This window comes from Oryctolagus cuniculus, chromosome 21 (assembly GCF_964237555.1).
Source record: "Oryctolagus cuniculus chromosome 21, mOryCun1.1, whole genome shotgun sequence".
Lineage (NCBI taxonomy): Eukaryota > Metazoa > Chordata > Mammalia > Lagomorpha > Leporidae > Oryctolagus > Oryctolagus cuniculus.
Window position 1 is genome coordinate 18055774 of NC_091452.1, and position 18368 is coordinate 18074141.

The following is an 18368-nucleotide window of genomic DNA, read 5'->3' on the forward strand; positions in this document are numbered from 1 at the left end:
TATGCCTGAAGCCAGATATCGATCCCTCTCTTTTATTCAAGTCAGCGTGAATCGGTTTTCTGTCACTCGTAATTTAATCCTGTATAGCCCCTGTAGGTGTCAACAATGGGGCCCGCGTAGCCTCTCCTCCCTAGTTCTCTCCTTAGAGGACACCCCAGAAGTGTCTGCCCAGCACCCCATCCTGGGGCTCGCCCAAGCCTCATTCCCTTGTCTCACTTCCTGATTTAAAGACATAGTCTTACAAGGTGGCTTTGGTGTCCTCCTGCGCCTCCGCCCCACCAAATCACAGTGGACAGCCGCAGACCTCTGCGAGGGTACTCACGAAGCACAGGACGGCAAAGAGCAGGAGTGGGACCGCCGAGAGGATGAGCAGCCAGCGCCAGCCCAGGCTGGGCATCACGAACACAGCCAGGATGACCTCGAACACCGTCCCGATGGCCCAGAACACCTGGCGCGGGAGAAGCAGGGTCAGCGGAGCGGGGAGCGCGACCCTCCCAGCGAGCAAGTTCAAGGTCATCGGGCACAAGGGTAGTTGATACGGTGCATGAGGCTGAGCCAGGCCTGGGGGCCCGTCCTTTCCCTGTGGTTCACATGCTGGGGCCATGGCCAGACCTCGCTGACCGTCACCCCAGGCTGCCGCCCGCACTCACATTCACATGGCACCGACTGGGGCTGGGCAGCAGGGCAGCTCTGGTTGTGGAGATGAGTAGGGCAGTGGACATGGCATTGGCACCGCATCTTCAAAGTTCATCCAGGTGCCAGAATCCCCGTCCTTTTGAAGGCTGAGTAATATTCCATTGCATGGACATAGCCGTTTCCTTATCCGGATGTCTACCGGTGGATACGGGTTGCACGCACGTCTTAGCTACCATGGATAATGCAGCCGTGAGCATGGCTTGCAACAGACCCATTGGTTTTTGTCTATTGACATCCATCGCCCTTGCTCAACAGCGCCCCCCAGTGCTCTGTATCAGAAATGCCCAACTGGGCTGAATACCTTCTCTGCCTCACCAAGTCTCTCTCCACCGTTTCCCACTTTTGTATGGAAAAGGATGTCCTCCGGGTGCGATGAGGGGCCTCAGGAGAGATGGCAGTGGGGGAGGAGGGAGAGGTTGGGGCGTTCATTCCTCCGGCTTCCTCCCTGCAGGGTGGCCGTGAGCCGGCTGCTTCAAGTGCAGGTCAAAGCCCTCATCTAGCAGCCTTCACCTAGAACTCTCTGAGCGGCTAAGAAATGCGCTCTCCTCTTGCCCCTGGAGGCCTGGGGTGAGGACACCCCCACGGGGACTTCAGCGGTCCTTGGATTAAGCCCTCCTCCAAATGATGCTACTCTGGGCGTGCTGTTTCCTGCCAGACCCCGGCTTTACAACTACTGTCCGTTCCAAAACCCGATCCGCCACCTTCCCCACTGGCTCTGGAGAATCAGGGGTGACTGTCAACACCCCTGATGACCTGGCGCACAAGGGCACTGCCCAGTCAGACTGGACACCGGCCAGACACCCCACCCCCACTCTGCCACCAATGAATGTTTAATTGCTGCACACGGGAAGCTGTCGGGCGCCCGAGGGGTGGACAGGATGTTGGGCAATGAGAGGCGGTCAGGGTGTGGGATCAGCTGCAGGTGCACTTCATTATGTAGATGACGTGGACAGTGTGGCCCTGCTGGCCACCATGCTAACTGGACTGGCGTGGTGGTTAAGTGGGGGCTGTGGGGTCAACAATCAATGTTGCCAGGGTGGCCCCAGTGACCGGGGACTCTGAGTGGCTCCACAGTCACCACTGTGGACGTCAGGGGCAGCTGCACGGAGGGCGTGGCATGGGGCCACGGTATTTGCCCTGCGATCTTTTGATCATGGTTGGAAACTGAGTCACGAGACCCCTGGTTGCAGAGGGGTTGAGGGGGCTGCAGGAGCATGAGCATTTTAGGGCTGCCTATCGGCTGTGGAAGAGACCAAGGAAGGCGATCTCACGCGGGACACGGCCAGTCTGGCTGTGACACAGCAGGTGCGAGGGTGAGGCCTGGGTGTGGGCAGGACCCTGGGCCCACCCCGGCTGCGCCATGCAGCACCAAGGCCATTTTCAGGTCAGGAAGGACGCACCACCTGCCTGCTGCCACTCTCTAAAGGCGGGATCCACTCAACGTTTTGTCAGCTGAAGAATTTATCTGTAGGGTTTTGTCAGCTGAATAATTTATCTATAGGTCGCAACAGCCAGGTCGGATCCACTGAAGTCTTTGCCTGGTGAGTCTGTTAGATTTGTCTTAATCTGAGAACCTCCTGGCAAGATCAGTAGAGACCAGGCTCCCTCCTCCTTACCTCAATCAGCAAAATACACTTCGCTCTGGCTTTGATGGGAAGGAACTCGGCATACAGCGTCACCCTGGGAAAGCAAGGACAGAAATGGGTTTAAGGTCTGGGCCGGGCAGGAAAATCGCCACCGTTTCTTGAATTTCAAGGTCAACATTCCTCCAGGCATGGCAGGTGGGCCTTTTATATCTGAATTTCGTGCGATGAGCAAAAAATATAGAGATCCCGTGGCCTTGGGAAACAGACCCTCCGGGATGGGGGCTTGGCATCAGTATTTTTAACTAAGTCCCCAAATAATTCTCAAATTTCTTAAGACCTGCCATTGAACGCTATTCACAGCCCAAGAAGTCTGGGGAAATAGGACAATGGAATTAGGAGCAACCTCTTGCTTCTGAATCTCTTTTTTAAAAAGATTTATTTTATTTGAAAGGCAGAATTGAATTGAAAGAGAGAGAACCTTCCACTTGCTGGTGCACTACCCAAAGGGATATAATGGCCTGGGCTGGGCCAGGCTGAAGCCCGGAGCCTCTTCCAGGTCTCCCATGTGGGTAGCAGGGGCCCCAGCACTTGAGCCATCCTCCACTGCCTTCCCAGGTGCATTAGCAGGGAGCTGGATTGGAAGTGGAGCAGCCGGGACTTGAATCAGAGTCCACGTGGGATGCCGGCACTGCAGGCGGCGGCTTAACCCGCTACGCCACAGCGCTGGCCCCTCCTGTGACTCTTCATTCTATAGGATGCCCCTCCCCCAGTCCATCTGACAGGTCCTCAGGACCAGACCCAGGCCCTGCGGGGACACCTCGGAGAGACGCCGGGCTCCCCAGCACATCACTTTGGGGGCACCTGAAGGCAACCAATCCCATCACTGGTGACACTAGTCCTCACCGCCGGATCACGCTGGCTCCTGATGGATGTCTCCACTGAGGGCGTTGTGGGGGACGAGTTAAAGGATCTGCCAGGGTCCTGCTCCCCACATAGAGCCTTTACCCGCCAGCGTTAGTCCTGGGCTCTTTCTGCCTAAATCAACTACTGCTGCGGCAACGATGGCATTTTAAAATTTCTGTCATTCCTTCCACGTGAATTAGTCGACTTTACACTGTAGGGAAAAGCTTTCTCTTCTCCCCTCTGTCTGGTGTGTCCGTCCCCACGTCCATCCATCTATCTCGCTATTTATTTAATTGGTATGGATTTGTGGATTCACAATTTTTATTATTTAAAACATGCTTATTGAGCTATTTTGTAAAATTTATTTTCATTTACTTGAAAGGCAGACACACACACACACACACACACACACACACATATGAGAAAGAGAGAAAGAGAGAGAGATTTTCCATCCACTGGTTCACTCCCCAAATGCCCGCAACAGCTGGGGCTGGGACCAGCTGAAGCCAGGATCCAGGAACTCCATCCTGATCTCCCGTGTGGGTGGCAGGGACCCAAGTACTTGAGCCATCACCTGCTGCGCCCCCCAAGGGGACACATTAGCAGCCAGCACTTGAACTGGCACTTCAACATGGGATGCTGGCATCACAGGCAGCCTAACCCACTGCACCTTAATGCCAGTACCTGTGCACGTTTATTTAAATGAGTGAGTTCATACTCAGACTTGCAGTTCCATCTCACAGGTCAAGTTCCTTGTCATCTTCCCAGCCTCCACGTCTATAATAATTCCCTTCTCCGATTCTCGGAGATCGGGGGTCACGATATGCTCACAAAGCCACTCAACCCGTCTACTTGTTTGCTCAGTGGAGCCCACGTCCCAGGTGACAGGCTGCCTCCACCCCGCCTGCCTGCCCTTCCTTTCACTAACTCAGGCTTTGGGGAGAGAAGGGAACCTTCAGCTTCTCCCCTGTGTGCCTTCCATTTTGCTAGGAGGAGAAAAATCTCTCCCCTGTATCTCCCTCCGAAGCCGGGCGTCTGAGTTTCAGGATGTCCTCTTGTTAACCCTGGCCTCTCTTAGAGGGTGGGGGGAGAGGCAAGGGGAGACCAATTTCCTTTAACCGCTTTGAGGCCGGCGGTGCTGGCGACCCATGTGGGCTCCCAGGATCCCTGTCCGAGTCACCGTCCACCCTGCAGCCGCTGCCTGACTCCTGCTTGTCACCTGCTCTGAAGATGGTTCTTTTTTAATCTTTCTTTCTTTCTTTCTTTCTTTCTTTCTTTCTTTCTTTCTTTCTTTATTTATTTATTTTTTGACAGGCAGAGTGGACAGTGAGAGAGAGAGACAGAGAGAAAGGTCTTCCTTTGCCGTTGGTTCACCCTCCAATGGCCGCCGCGGCCGGCGCGCTGCAACCGGCGCACTGTGCCGATCCGATGGCAGGAGCCAGGTGCTTCTCCTGGTCTCCCATGGGGTGCAGGGCCCAAGCACTTGGGCCATCCTCCACTGCCCTCCCTGGCCACAGCAGAGAGCTGGCCTGGAAGAGGGGCAACCAGGACAGAATCTGGCGCCCCGACCGGGACTAGAACCCGGTGTGCCGGTGCCGCAAGGCGGAGGATTAGCCTAATGAGCCGCGGCGCCGGCCTGAAGATGATTCTTGAGCAATAGACACTGTGGGATCAGCAGAACAATCTGTCTCGTAGATGGATTCAGTTAAAGCGTTTGTCCCTGGATATCTGCACTAAACCATATCGCCACCAGAAGCCAAAACAGCCTGTTAGTCAGCAGGAAGTGGTTCTGATACGTGCAAAGGGAATTGAAAACGTTGTTTCCAGATCGATCGCATCACATACATTTGGCCAAAGTCAAGTCCAACCACTTGTCCACGCCGCTGGTGGTCTTGCACTTTGCTTTGTGTTTGTTCCCGGGGGGCTCCAGGTTTGGGGCGTGCACACCCAGCTGTGACACAAATGGAAGCTGCAGTTGTGACGGTGCCTTGAGAAGCAGGGGGATGGGAGGAGATTGTTCTGCATAGCCCAGGACTTGGGGTGAGCGAGAGAACCAGGCAGAACCTCGCATTGCAAACTGCAGCAAAGATCTGGGCAGAACGGCTGCCGACCACGTGCACGCAACCAGAGACAGGTTGTCCAGTGGAAGAAACTGACCTGCAGGGACGAAAGTGTCCGCGGACCCCCAACCCGAGCTCCTCCCGTGGTCAGTGAGTCCCGACGTCGCCTGAACCCGCGGCCTGGCTGATCCCCCTCCCCTTTATCATTCCTGCTTCCTGTGCCTTTCACAGGCCCCTCCCACTGTGCAAGGACCCTGCCTGGGGCTCTGTTCCCTTGCACGGGGCCCAGTCCTTGCTTGACAGCTTCTCCTGCATCACCTGTTGCAAGCTGACCTCAGCAATTCCCCTGAGACCGGCGCACATGAAAAGGCCAGCAGGGAGAATCCTTGGGTAATCAGAGGGAAGGCTGCGGGAGTTCTCGTCTTCAGTGTTGTAGGAGCTTCCCCCCATCTCTCTTGTTCACTCTCTCTGTGTTCTCTCTTTCTTAATCTCTTGGTCTCTCTCTCTCTTTCCCTCCCTCCATTTCAATCCCTAGATGAGGTCATACTTAAGAATCTTGAAGGGTGAGCATTTGGGGCAGCTCATAAGGTATCTGCTTGGGGAGCCCGTGTTGTGGTGTAGCGGGTTAAGCCACCGCTTGTGACTGCTGATATCCCATCTGGGCACTGGTTCAAGTCCCGGCTGCTCCACTTCTGATCCAGCTCCCTGCTAATGGCCTGGGAAAGCAGTAAAACATGGCCCAAGTGCTTGGGCCCCTGCACCCACATGGGAGACCCGGAAGAGACTCCTGGATCCTGGCTTTGGATGGGTTCACCTCTGGCCATTGAGGCCTTTGGAGAGTGAATCAGCAGATGGAAGACCTCTCTCTCTCTTTCTGTCTCTTTCTTTCCTTCTCTCTGTAGTTGACTTTCAAATAAAATAAATACATGTTTAAACAAATAATTTTTTTTAAAGATACACACTTGGCACACCCACATCCCATGGCAGAGTGCCCGAGTTCCAGTCTTGACTCCATTTCTGATCCAGCTCCCTGCAAATGCACCTGGGAAACAGCAAATGATGGCTCAAGTCCTTGGGCCCCTGCCACCCATGTGGGAAACCCAGATGAGGCTCCTGGCTCCTGGCTTCAGCCTGGCCCCACCCTGCTGTTGAAGTTATCTGGGGAGTGAATGAGCAGATGGAAACTCTCTCTCTGTAACGCTTTCAAATAAATGAATCAATATTTTTAAAAAAGCCAGCAATCTGGCCGGCGCTGCGGCTCAATAGGCTAATCCTCCACCTAGCGGCGCTGGCACACCGGGTTCTAGTCCCGGTCGGGGCGCCGGATTCTGTCCCGGTTGCCCCTCTTCCAGGCCAGCTCTCTGCTGTGGCCCGGGAAGGCAATGGAGGATGGCCCAAGTGCTTGGGCCCTGCACCTGCATGGGAGACCAGGAGAAGCACCTGGCTCCTGCCTTCGGATCAGTGTGGTGCGCCAGCCGCAGCGCGTCGGCCATGGCGGCCATTGGAGGGTGAACCAACGGCAAAGGAAGACCTTTCTGTCTCTCTCTCTCTCACTATCCACTCTGCCTGTCCAAAAAAAAAAAAAAAAAAAAAAAAAAAAGCCAGTAATCAAATCACAAAATGTCCATCTCATTCCTATATATTTTTTGGTATTCTATATTCACTACCAAGTAGCAGAGAAAACAAATGATATTTGTCATTTGGGGGCTGGCTTACTTTACTTAGCATCATGGTTTCAGTTGCATCCATTTTGTTGCAAAAGACAGGATTTCATTCTTTTTTACAGCTCAGTAGTATTTCACAGTGTATCTATGCGACAGTTTCTTTATCCAGCCATCAGCTGATGGATATCTGGGTTGACTCAACCAAGCTTTTAATTCCCTCTTCCACTCATTTGTTGAAGCATCCCATACAACCCATCACACACATGAACCACGCTTTCCTTAAGAAGAGCTACCTTTTATTGAGGATTTGGCATGTGCCAAGCACTATTCTAGATGTTTCCATGGATCATCTCACTACATAACAGTCAAGGGGTCAGGTCATTACAGGTCCCGCTGTGTGCCTGTGTGACTTTCACCCCACTTTCCCATCTACATCTACCTGCGACAGAGAAGTTACCCAGGGATGCACAGCTTGTGAATTGTCAGCCCAGGTCTGCCTGTGTGCATGGCCCACCCATCACTTTGCTCCTTGGCGCTGTCCCCATTGTGTAAACAGCACCTCTTTGAACATCTTCGGGCTGAATCTCTGCACGGTTTCCTACGAGGGATTCCCCTAAGTAGACGGGATGCTTGGATTTGAGACTTCCAATAGAGACAACCAAGGTGGCTCCCAAGGTGGCCAATCCAACCTGCACCTCTCTGAGCAAAACCCACGAGCGACTCCCCTTCCCTGATTGTGGAGAAAGGGGACTGAGCTGGCTACGCTTGCGAGACATGGCAGTGGTGACTTCTTTGACGTGGTATTCTGCAAGGTATTTTAAAAAGTCAATCAACATGCAAATGAGAGCGCTAAATGCAAAGCCCGACTGCTAACCCTTCTGTAAGGTGCAGTGGAGCAGATCCGAAGGGTAAAGCTTAGACGTCCAGGACCTGCACACATACTGGACATACAGCCCAGAGCTTCCTCTCTTCCACCCACACCCCCAAAGCTGGAACCACCCGCAGCTTGCTTTGTAGCCTTCAAACCCCTTCTCTGTGCAAGTGCACAGATAAATTCAAGCAATAGCTTGTTTCTTTCTTGCCTTTTCCTTCCTGTCCTCCCCTTCTCCCTCCTTCATCTCCCTCCTCCCTCCCTCCCTCCCTGCCTTCTTTCTTTCTCCCAATACATGCAGCATCCTACTGGTGTTCCACCCACACAAATGAGAGAGAGAGAGAGAGAGAGAGAGAGAGAGAGAGAGAGAGAGAGAGGATCCCATCCATCAATTGATTCCCCCAGTGCTTGCACAGCCAGGCCTGTACGGGGTGGGGCCAAAGCAGGGAGCCAGGAACCCAATCCAGGTCTCCTATATGGGTGCCAGCAACCCGGTCACTCTAAGCCACCACTGCTCTGTCCCTGCAGGTGCATCTGCAGAAGGTGGAGTAGGGAACAGAGCCAGCCATCAACCCAGGCACTCAATATGGGACATCTTACCCACTGTCCTCAACTGCTAGGCTCAGTGCCCATCCCGCTGTCCCCATTGTTCCCGGGACTTTCTCTGGTCACGACAGCTTGCTTTGTGAGGTTGGTCAGAAATGGCAAAGAGTTTAAACCTCCTGGGGCCGGCAGTGCTCAGCAGGAGGCAGTGCCCTCATCCCGAGTGGGGCAGTGCGGAGCGTGTGCCGCCCGGTCTCGCCCTGGAGCCTCCGAGCCAGGATCTGCTCTCCAGGCGACAACGTGGACATCTTCCATAGTAACAGAGACAGCGAGCGCTACTGCAGTATTTTGAACAGCTTGCATGAGCTTCCTCCCTGTGGCTGGCTCACCACGTACTCCTCCACGCCCTGGTGATTAGTAATTAAGTTGTTTCCAGCTTCTTGCTTTTGCAAACGGTGCCGCGGGAAGCACCCTGGCTGCTGGGCCCCACCCTCAGCCCCACACCTTTTTTTTTTTTTTTAATAGCAGCTCACTGTGAACGTGAGCAGCTTCATCTTCAGCCAGAGGATGCCAATTATTAAAATCGCTCCGAAAATGGAAGAATGGGCAGTGACATTAGCAACGCCCAGAGGCAGCTGATCTTGGCATCCATCAATTCGTGATGCGAACGATCACCATTATAGCACGGCGGACAATTAGAGGTTTGCATTTGGATCACACGCTTGGAAAGAAATGACCCGGGGTCTCCACTTGGCATTTCCGGAGGTCCTGGGAGGAAACAGCAGCGCCGGGGCAGGTTTGCCAGCCCCTCTGAACGCCCCGAGGCAAGCTGCGAGGGGCAGCAGGGGTTCAGCTACAGCGGGAACCAACCTTTAGCCGAAGCCAGGTCAGCTCAGTTTTTCGTTTGCCACTTCCGTTAAGTGGTGACTACTGAGGCCCACAGCGCCCTCTAGTGGAAATAACAACACTCTGGCCCCAGCGCTACCAGAGGTGCTCCTCGTTTTTTGGGGGGGCTTATTTGCACCTTCCAAATTTTTTTTTTAAATGTATGATTTGTAATGATAAGAGGGAAGGCGGCATTTACTCTTTTGCGTGAATTAAGCGCGCTTCCTTCCTGATGCTCCTTCTTAGGAAGTGTGATTATCCGACATCTCTGATTAACTCTGATGAATTGTGGTTCCGGGGAGGCGGGGAGGCAGGAACGCATTCTCCACTCCCAGGATCATCCGCAAGCCCCCGCAAGCCCTGGGCCCCGCTGGGCACGCATGATTTAGCAGGGTCTTCTGACTGCACAAGGGCATTCTGAACCCGTCTGAGACAATTGTTCAACACCGTGCAGCTTTGGCATCAGCCAGCCCCGACTGGAACCCAGCTGCACCTGCTCGGGCAGGCGTGGCCCCCTGCATTGTCCCTCCCCGAGTTGTTGCTGCCTTGCGCATTCTATCAAGAGTGTGTGCCCACCGCCCTTGGACCTGGGGAGGCTCCTGGGGCTCACCTTGACCCACAGAATGTAGCAGAAATGACACGTGCCACTTCCAAGTGTGGGCCTCAGGGGGCTTTGCAGCCTCTGCTTGCTATCTGGGGCCCCTGCCCAGGTGGTCAGGTGCGGAAGCTCATGGAGCCCCCCAGGAAGCTCGCCAGCCTGCTTCACCACCTGACCGGAGACACATGAGCACACCCAGCCGAGACAGAACAAACCTCAGACAACCCGCTGCAGAATTGTGAGTTAAATAATCACTGGTTTAAGGCAAGAGCAGTGGGGTAGTTTGTTACAAGCAAAAGCTAACCCTCTACCCCTATATCCCTCTAAAAACCATCCGACCCTAGGCAGCTCAGGCAGGGGCTCTGAGCCTCAGCTTTCTCACCTGTCAAATGGGGGTAATAGGGTTGTTCAACGGAGCGACGGTGAGGACACGCAGCACCGAGCCAGCACTCGGTGAGCACTCAGCTGCATTTTTATGGTTGCTATTAATGTCGTTATTAACACCAAGAGCAAGGAAAGAAGAGAGAAAGGAAAAGCGAACAGACAGAGGAGCGAACTCCTCCTTAGTAACTAGTATATGGGGAGCTAAAATAAAAAGCTCAAAAATAAGAGAAGTGCCCGTGTCTACCGGCTTTGCTGCAAGCACAGGGTTCTATCAAGCTGTGCTTCAAATCTCTGTCCCCCAAATGGAGAGGAATCAGATTCGGCCGCGGTGTTGGGGTTTTGCAGTGAGTCTGCAGCTTGCGTTATCTGGGTGAAGCTGAACTCCCTTTCGTGGGATGACTGCTTGGGGCCCTGCCTGGGGCCCTGCTGCTCGCTGCCGATCCTTCTCATTTCTCACCTGTTGAACTCCTTATTCAGGAGAGCCCTTAAGCCTTGGACGAGAATGTAAGTTCAAAATGCATGACCCCATCAACACACCAAAGGGGGGAAGCTTATGCTCTGAAAAACAAGAACACGGTTGTGTTTGTGCTGCAGCTCCCGAGGTCTTGTCCTGGCCGGGGTGAGCACGTGTGCCCCCAGGTTTCAGGGTTTGGATTTGGTTCCCCACGGAGAGCTATTAGGAGGATGGAAACTTAATTGGCCTGCGTGTTTACAGCCGGGGCTTTGGGACGGGATGTGAGCCAGGTTACAAGACATCATCAAAGCAGAGCCCCCGGGACTGAATACAGGTGGTTGTTCCTCCCCCTGTCCCTCCTTCCCCCTCCCCCCCCCTCTCCCTCCTTCTTTTTAATAAAGGTTCATTTTACTTTAGAGAGAGAGAGAGATCTTCCACCCAGTGGCTCACTCCCCAAATGGCCACATGGCCAGGGCTGGGCCAGGCTGAAGCCAGGAGCCAGGAACGCCATTCTGGTTTCCCAAGTGTGTGCAGGGGCCCAAGCACGTGGGCTGTCCGCAGCTGCTTGCCCAGGTGCATAGCCAGGAGCTGGATGGGAAGTGGAGCAGCCAGGACCCAAACCGGTGCCCATATTATATGGGCTGCCCGCCCCACAGGTGACTTTCTAAGAAGACCACACGCAGGTGCACTCCCTGTCTTCCCCCTCCCCCCACGATTCTGGTGCCCCCGCGGGACTCTGCCCGCACAAAGGCCATCGCCAGGTCACAGGTCCCTGCCTTCTGCCACCACTGTGAGTCAGACACGTCCCTTCTTTCTGATTCACCTGCGTGTGGCACTGCAGCACTGGCAACAGGAAGTGGATGGATGCAGTTTATAAAGACTCCTGTGGTTAAGCCGTTGGAAATTACATAGCACAACCTAATTCATCCGGTTTTGTGTGGTGCTGCCATGGGGTATTCTAAACGACTGGCGACTCTTAATTACCTTTAACCACGTAAAAATGTCTTTGACAAAAATGCTTCCAAATGATGAGCCTACGAGAGCCGTTTTTATAGCCAGAGAAGAGCAGCGTGTAAGGAAGCTGTAATTATTTTATGGACACAGCCAGAGTGAAGGTGGCTGTCTTTGGGGACTGAATATTTCTTCTGTGAGCTTGCTTATTGTCTTGCTTTGCTCTGCTTGCAGACAAGGGAGCTCTCCAGGGGAGTCCTCAAGAGACGAGGTTCGGTCCAACGATGTTGAAATCTCAGCTCTGCCACTGGCTGGGTGTGTGACCTCGTACGTGTCACTTCGCTGCTTTAAAGCCTCAGCTGTAGGCTGGGCATTGTGACACACAGCGGTCACCTGCATCCCACAGCGGAGTGCCTGGGTGCATGTCTCAGCTCGGATTTTTTTTTAAATATTTATTTATGTTTATTCAAAAGGCATATTGACAGAGAGAGAGAGATAAACAGACACATCGAGTTTTTTCATCCATTGGTTCATTCCCCAAATGGCCACAACAGCCAGGCCTGGGCCAAGCTAAAGCCAGGTGCCAGGAACTCCATCCGGGTCTCCCACATGGGGTGCAGGGGCCCAAACACTTCGGCCAGCTTCCACTGCCTTCCCAGGTGCATCAGCAGGGAGCTGGATCAGAAGTGGAGCAGCCGGGACTTGAACCACTGCTCCTCCATGGGACGCCAGCTCAACCTGCTGCACCCCGATGTTGGCCCTTCAGCTCCGTTTGTGACCCAGCTTCCTGCTAACGTGCACCCTAGGGGGCAGCAGGTGATGGCTCAGTACTCAGGTCCCTGCCACCCATGATGGGGAGATCGGGAATGAGCTCCTGGCTCCCGGCTGCAGCCTGGCCCTGCCTGGGCTGTTCTGGGCAGTTGGGGAGGGAACCAGTGGATGGAGAACTCTCGATCTCACTCTGCTTTTCAAATAAATGAAGGTTAAAAAAAAAAAAAAAAAAAGGTCAAGTTGGTTGCCAATGGCCAACAATGTAATCAATCAAACTTTTGCAACAAAGCTTCCATAAGAATGAGGAAGGGCAGGTGAAGGGGAACTCCCGTGGCTGAACAGGCGGAGGTTCTGCAGCGGGCGTCGCACTGTGCCCCTTCCCCACCCCTCGCCCTGTGCGTCTCTTCCTCTGGAGCCTTTGTAACATGCTTTGTCACAAGCCCACAAACCACACAGGTGTCCCTGAGGTCTCTGAGCCTTCCTGGCAGAGTCACTGAACCCCAAAAAAAGGTGTAGAACTCTGCTGTATAGCCGGTCGGTCAGACGCATAGGGAGAGCAAGCCCGGGCGCTTGCTGGCATTTGGGGAGGGTCTGGGGGCGGTGGGGGCTGCCTAACTTCTCGGAGTCAGAATTGAACTGAAAACCGCATTGGAGGATGCCCGGCTGGTGCCTGCTGCAGGAGCCTTGTTTGCTTGGTGACCGGGCAAAACCTCCCACATACGTGTCCAAAGCGTGTTGTGAGGGTAGAGGGCGAGCCATTGAGTTAGGGATTTTTTTTTCCCTGCATCATCAGAGAGAGGCGTGAGATTTTACGTGTGGGGAGCAGGCAGGCAAACCAGGGACCTGACAGCATGAGTGTGAGGGGCACCGGCGCCCCCTGCTGGCCGGGGTCCTGTATTGTGTTCTTGGAGTGCTGTCTCCCTTCCTGTGTGGGCTCCCGTGGGAGGCTCCTGGGGTAGCTCCTCCCCTTTGCTGTCTTAGAAGGCGGAGCCTCTGCTTGGGCTCCTTTGCCTACATCTTCCCGGAGTTCCTCAAAATTTCCGGTCTGCTGCCATAGCCTTGTCTTTCTCTCTAGCACTCTTACGGAGTTATTCTGTGTCTCTGTGTTAAATGTTTATTTTTCATCCACTTAAAAGGCAGAATATGAGGAGTGAGAGTGAGATCTTCCATCTGCTGGTTCATTCCCCAAGTGGCAACAGCCAGGTCTGTGCCAGGCTAAAGCTAGGAGCTTGGAACTCCGTCCTGTTTCTCACGTGGGTGGCGGGAGCCCAGGTACCTTGGGCCGTCGCCACTACCTCCCAGGAGCTTTAGCAGGACGCTGGGTCAGAAGCAGGGCAGGCGGCACTGGAACCAGCACTCCGACCCGGGACGCAGGCGTCAGGGCCCGCTGCACCACAACGGCCACCCCCTAGTCTGCTTCCTATCACTTGCCTGTTGTTTCCAGGAAGTTTGGAAGAAGGAGAGACGGACGATGATTCTCTGTGGGAAGGGTCTTGGCAAACATTTTGAATATTCGGCTCCTTCTGCTTCCTCTTCGGAGAAGCCAGGGGGCTGGGGGGAGGCTCTTGGCACTGGCGTCCACCTGAGCATCCCTAGGGAAGGACCTGAGCTGCCGCCAGTGCATCCTCCCTGCGCCGGGAAAGCACAGTGCCAGGTCAACGACCAGCTCACGCATGGGGCCATGGCTGTGCCGGCCGGGACTCCCTGAAGTGGAGCGTGTGCGTGCCGGCCAGCAGCCCTGCCGGCTCAGCCTGATCGGTGTGGATGTGCTAATGGCCGCAGCTTCAAGCTCCCGAGGCTTTGAAATGCGCTGCAGATCCAGAGGAGGCGTCCTGTCTTGCTTTGTGGAGAAGGGAGGGCGGGAAGGACCCAGGAGGAGGGAGCGCCCCTCGCCGTCCGGCCAGCGTCCACGTGGCTCGAGCCTTTGTCCGTACTCACAGCTCCTCCCCTCCGGTTCATTCTTCCCACTGTGATGGGCTGAGTCCTCCATCCATCGCGGTGACACTGAGTTCTAACCAGAGCTTCAGTGGCTCAGACAGGCACTGGGCTGGCAGTGTCACGTGGGCTAACGTTGTCTATCCTAAGGGACCCCGTGATGGGGGGAGGGATGTTCTCCCCACTCTAGAGACAAGGAGACTGAGGTGTGGAAAGGTAACTTGCCCGAGGTCACGCAGCTGTTACGCAGCGAAGCCAGGATTCTGGCTTGGGTTCTGGTTTGCGAATCCAGGGTGACGTAACCACGCGATGGCAAAGCCAGCCTTTCCCTCCCAGACGACGCGAGCGCACTCTCCCAGTCTGCCCCGACCGTGACACCTGCAGGCTCCGCAAGTCCACAGCCGGCTTGCTAAGCTTCAGAGGGCTGCACCGCCCCCGTCCCCACCCTCAGAGGCTGGTCTTGCCTCTTCCAGGGCCAGAGAGTCCATGTGTCAGCCACAGAAGCCGGTGTGGGTCCTCGGGACGGGACCACCCCCGAGGCTCCCGGAAGCACGCACGTTATTTACGTTGGGCACCTTCCGTCTTGGAAAGAGCAGTCTTATATCCTGACCGAACCGGTGCTCGGTCCAGGCGTTCGTTAGCCTTTCCTGCCCACAAAGATGCAGCCAGCACCGGCACCCAGGGGGCCTACAGAGCATTTGGCCCTGCCCCTGGCTCCGCCCCAGGATCCTGCAGGACCCTACATGGGACCAAAGGAGCAGCTGGGTAGCAAAGGTGCCCCCCAGTGGGCACACGACCTCGGAGTCCACTGGTCCTATCATGTACAGTGCTGCCCTGACGCTGCTGGCCCAGCCTTTGGAAGATGCCATGGGGGGCATCAGTGTGGAGGTGATGCCCAGTACAGAAAGGGCACACGCTGAAGACAATGACCATCGGGTGCTGCTGTGTGTCCAGTACAGGCTTGGAAACCAAGGGCTTGCAGTAGGGATGGCTTTCACTGTCCTCTTTCCCAGGGACACACTGCGGGGAGCTCATGTATGCCCCACCTCCTGCAACTTCTGGCCTTATGGGCGGAGAGACCCTGACCCCTAGAGTGGGGGGTTGGCCCTGGGCAACAAGACAAGACTCCCAGTGGGCTGTGAGCGATGGCTGCTGCCCACCAACCTGGGGCCTTTGTGGCCAGAACTGAACAGTCAAGAAAAGGAGCCAGGCTTCTGGATCAATGTCCATCACGAGGAGGAAGTGGGCTGCTGCCGTACAGTGGGCGCCCAGGCGAGACACGGCGCATCTCCTGGCACTCCCCTGCCCACTGTGGCATCAGATGGACAGGTGGGGCTGGAATCCGGCCTGCTGGTTAAGAAACCAGCTGGTTTGCCTGTGTTCCACAGTGGAGCACCCTGGCCCTGGCCAACTCTGAAGGGCCCTGCCAGCGTCTGAGCCCCCGTGGGGGGCGGGGGTGGGGAACATCCGGCCCACGGGCCGTGGAGGGCTCGGGAAACCACTGGGCAACCCCAGGCAGGCCCAGGAATTCGGCAAATCTACAGCTGACTCATCTTTAAGTGATCATTTTGTGTCGCCTGCGAATGACGTTATAAATCCCCAGATGGCCCCCAGCAGACAAAGCCTCCCAGCCCTGCCCTGCAGGACAGCGCAGCAGCCCCGACCTCGGCTTCTGCCTCGGCCAGGCCCGGTCTCCCTCCCTCCCTCCCTCCCCACCAGGTGTTGATGCCGAGAACTGTCCCAGAGTCTACTTCCCACAATGCTACTCTATGAGGACCCACGTCTGGCTGGCTCACTGCTGATTCCCAGACCCTAGCCTGTGTCTGCGCCATCGTGGTGCTCAAGAAGTGTTGGTTGAATGAATGCATAAACTAAGAGTCAAAACACCCAGGTCCGGCCGGCGCCACAGCTCACTAGGCTAATCCTCCGCCTGTGGCGCTGGTACCCCAGGTTCTAGTCCCAGTTGGGGCACTGGATTCTGTCCCAGTTGCTCCTCTTCAAGTCCAGCTCTCTGCTGTGGCCCAGGAGTGCAGTGGAGGATGGCCCAAGTGCTTGGGCCCTGCACCCACATGGGAGACCAGGAGGAAGCGCCTGGCTCCTGGCTTCGGATCGGCCCAGTGCGCTGACTGTAGCAGCCATTTGGGGAGTGAACCACTTCTCTCTCTCTCTCTTACTAACTCTGCTTGTCCAAAAAAAAAAAAAAAGAAAGAAAGAGAAAGAAAAAAAGAAAACCCAGGTCCCACAACGGAGTGCCCAGATTTGAGTCCCTGGCTCCTAGTCCAGATTCCAGCTTATGAGTACCCACCCCCCCGGGGGGGGGGCAGCAAGTGATGGCTCAAAATAGCTGGGTTCCTGCCCCCCACATGGGAGACCCAGATAGAGTTTCTGACTCCTGGCTTTGGCCATAGTCCCATCCTGGCCGCTGTAGGCACTCAGGGTGTGAATGGAGGCTTCTGTCTCTCTCTCTCCCTCTTAGAGAGACAGACTACAGGAGGTCTACCTGGCCCTCTCATACAATCTCCCTGAGTTATCTCAGTGGGCTCCTGCCTCCTACCACTGCCACATGAATACTTTCAAAGGACCACTCCTGCTCAAGAGCTCTCTGTAGCTCCCCATCACCTTCCAGGTCTTTAGCAGGCTTATGCTGGTGGACCTGTGCAACCCCAGCTTTCAATCCTCACAGATCTTACCCCTGCAAGCTGATCAGACGGGGCTTCTAGCCTTGCTCAGCCTGGGTGACAGCTTCCTCCCTTCCCATCCCGGGAAGTTCCCACACTGTTCCCCAACCCCCTTCCATGTCCACCACAATCTTTGCACCCTGAATAGCAAGGTAGGACACCACAGCAGGCAGAGCTGAGGCTCTGGGGCTCGTGGCTCAGCTCTGCCCCCTGCTGGAGGGAGGGCGTCGGCGTCAGCCTCCCTGGGCCTCCATGTCTGTGTCTGTAAGCGGGGGTTTTACTGCAGAGTTGAGCTCCTGCAGGTAGTGTGGAGGTCGCGGGGAGGCTGTTGGGAACGGTGCTGCCCAGCAGGAGGCACGAGATAGGCGGCTACTTCCAAAAGCTCATGGGAAAGGCCATCAAAGATAAGCTGACTTTGCTGCAGAAATTTTCTGGAATCCGTGCATAAGTTTCTCACGGTATGTACTTTCTTTGGACTTTTTTGAAGACCCTCATTAGATACCATTGTACTTGCTGGTGGGGTCCATCACACTTTTTCTACAGTGGGTCCCGTGGTACCCACTTGGGGTTTGCAGGCTGTATAGTGTATGCTAGACTGCTCAGTTCTGTCACTGAGCAGGAACTCAGCCGTAGCTGACATGTCACTGATGGGGATGTGCCAATAAAACTTTATTCACAGCACTGATCAGAAGGTCGGGTTTGCCCCGCCCTTCCAGAGCTGGCCGACCCCTGCCTTAGGGCCCCTGCATACCCAGGAGAAACTGGCTTCATCAACCAAGTCCAAATACTCTCAGTACCTCGAACAACAATAGCAACAACCAAGCAACACTCAGCTCACAGGTCAGGGGGCAGCCTTCGGGTTGGTTAGGAGCACACACATGCTGGGGGCGCCCTGCGCCCATGATGCTGGCATCCCACTTGGGAGTGCCTGTTTGAGTCCTGGCTGCCCTGCCTCAGACCCAGCTCCCTGCTAATGCTCCTGGGAAAGCAATAGATGAGGGCCCAAGTGCTTGGGCCCCTGCCGCTTCCATGGGAGAGCTGTTTGGAGTTTTAGGTTCCCAGCTTCAGTATGGCCCTGAGTTGGCTGTTGTGGCCATTTGGGGAGTGAATTAGCAGATGGAAGATCTCTCTGTCTCTTTCTCTCTCTGCCTTTCAAAAAAAATTTTTTTTAAGAGCATGGATGCTGTTGGCCGACAGAGCAGGGCCTAAGGGCCACTTCCACACTGATTTCACCTGCTGAGTCTCGGGTTCCTCACCTGGACCAGGGAGGCTGTGGTGACACAACAGGACCCCCTCCTGCTTGTTGCCACGTGTCAAAGTGATGCCGGCTCTCCTACTGTTGATTCCGTCACTTCTGTCACCTTCCAGCCACTGGACTGTTTTTGCTGT

At 55.1% G+C, this 18368-nt stretch overlaps 1 protein-coding gene across 1 annotated transcript in view; it reads right to left on the reverse strand.

Moving 5' to 3' along the window:
• SVOP (SV2 related protein) overlaps positions 1–18368 on the reverse strand; it is a 76820-nt gene that overhangs the window by 22120 nt on the left and 36332 nt on the right. Inside the window, exons 7-8 of the mRNA XM_070066014.1 lie at positions 2313–2376; positions 323–448 (exon numbers count right to left, since the gene is read on the reverse strand). Coding sequence (XP_069922115.1) covers positions 323–448; positions 2313–2376 — 190 coding nt within the window. The remainder of the gene's footprint in view (positions 1–322; positions 449–2312; positions 2377–18368) is intronic.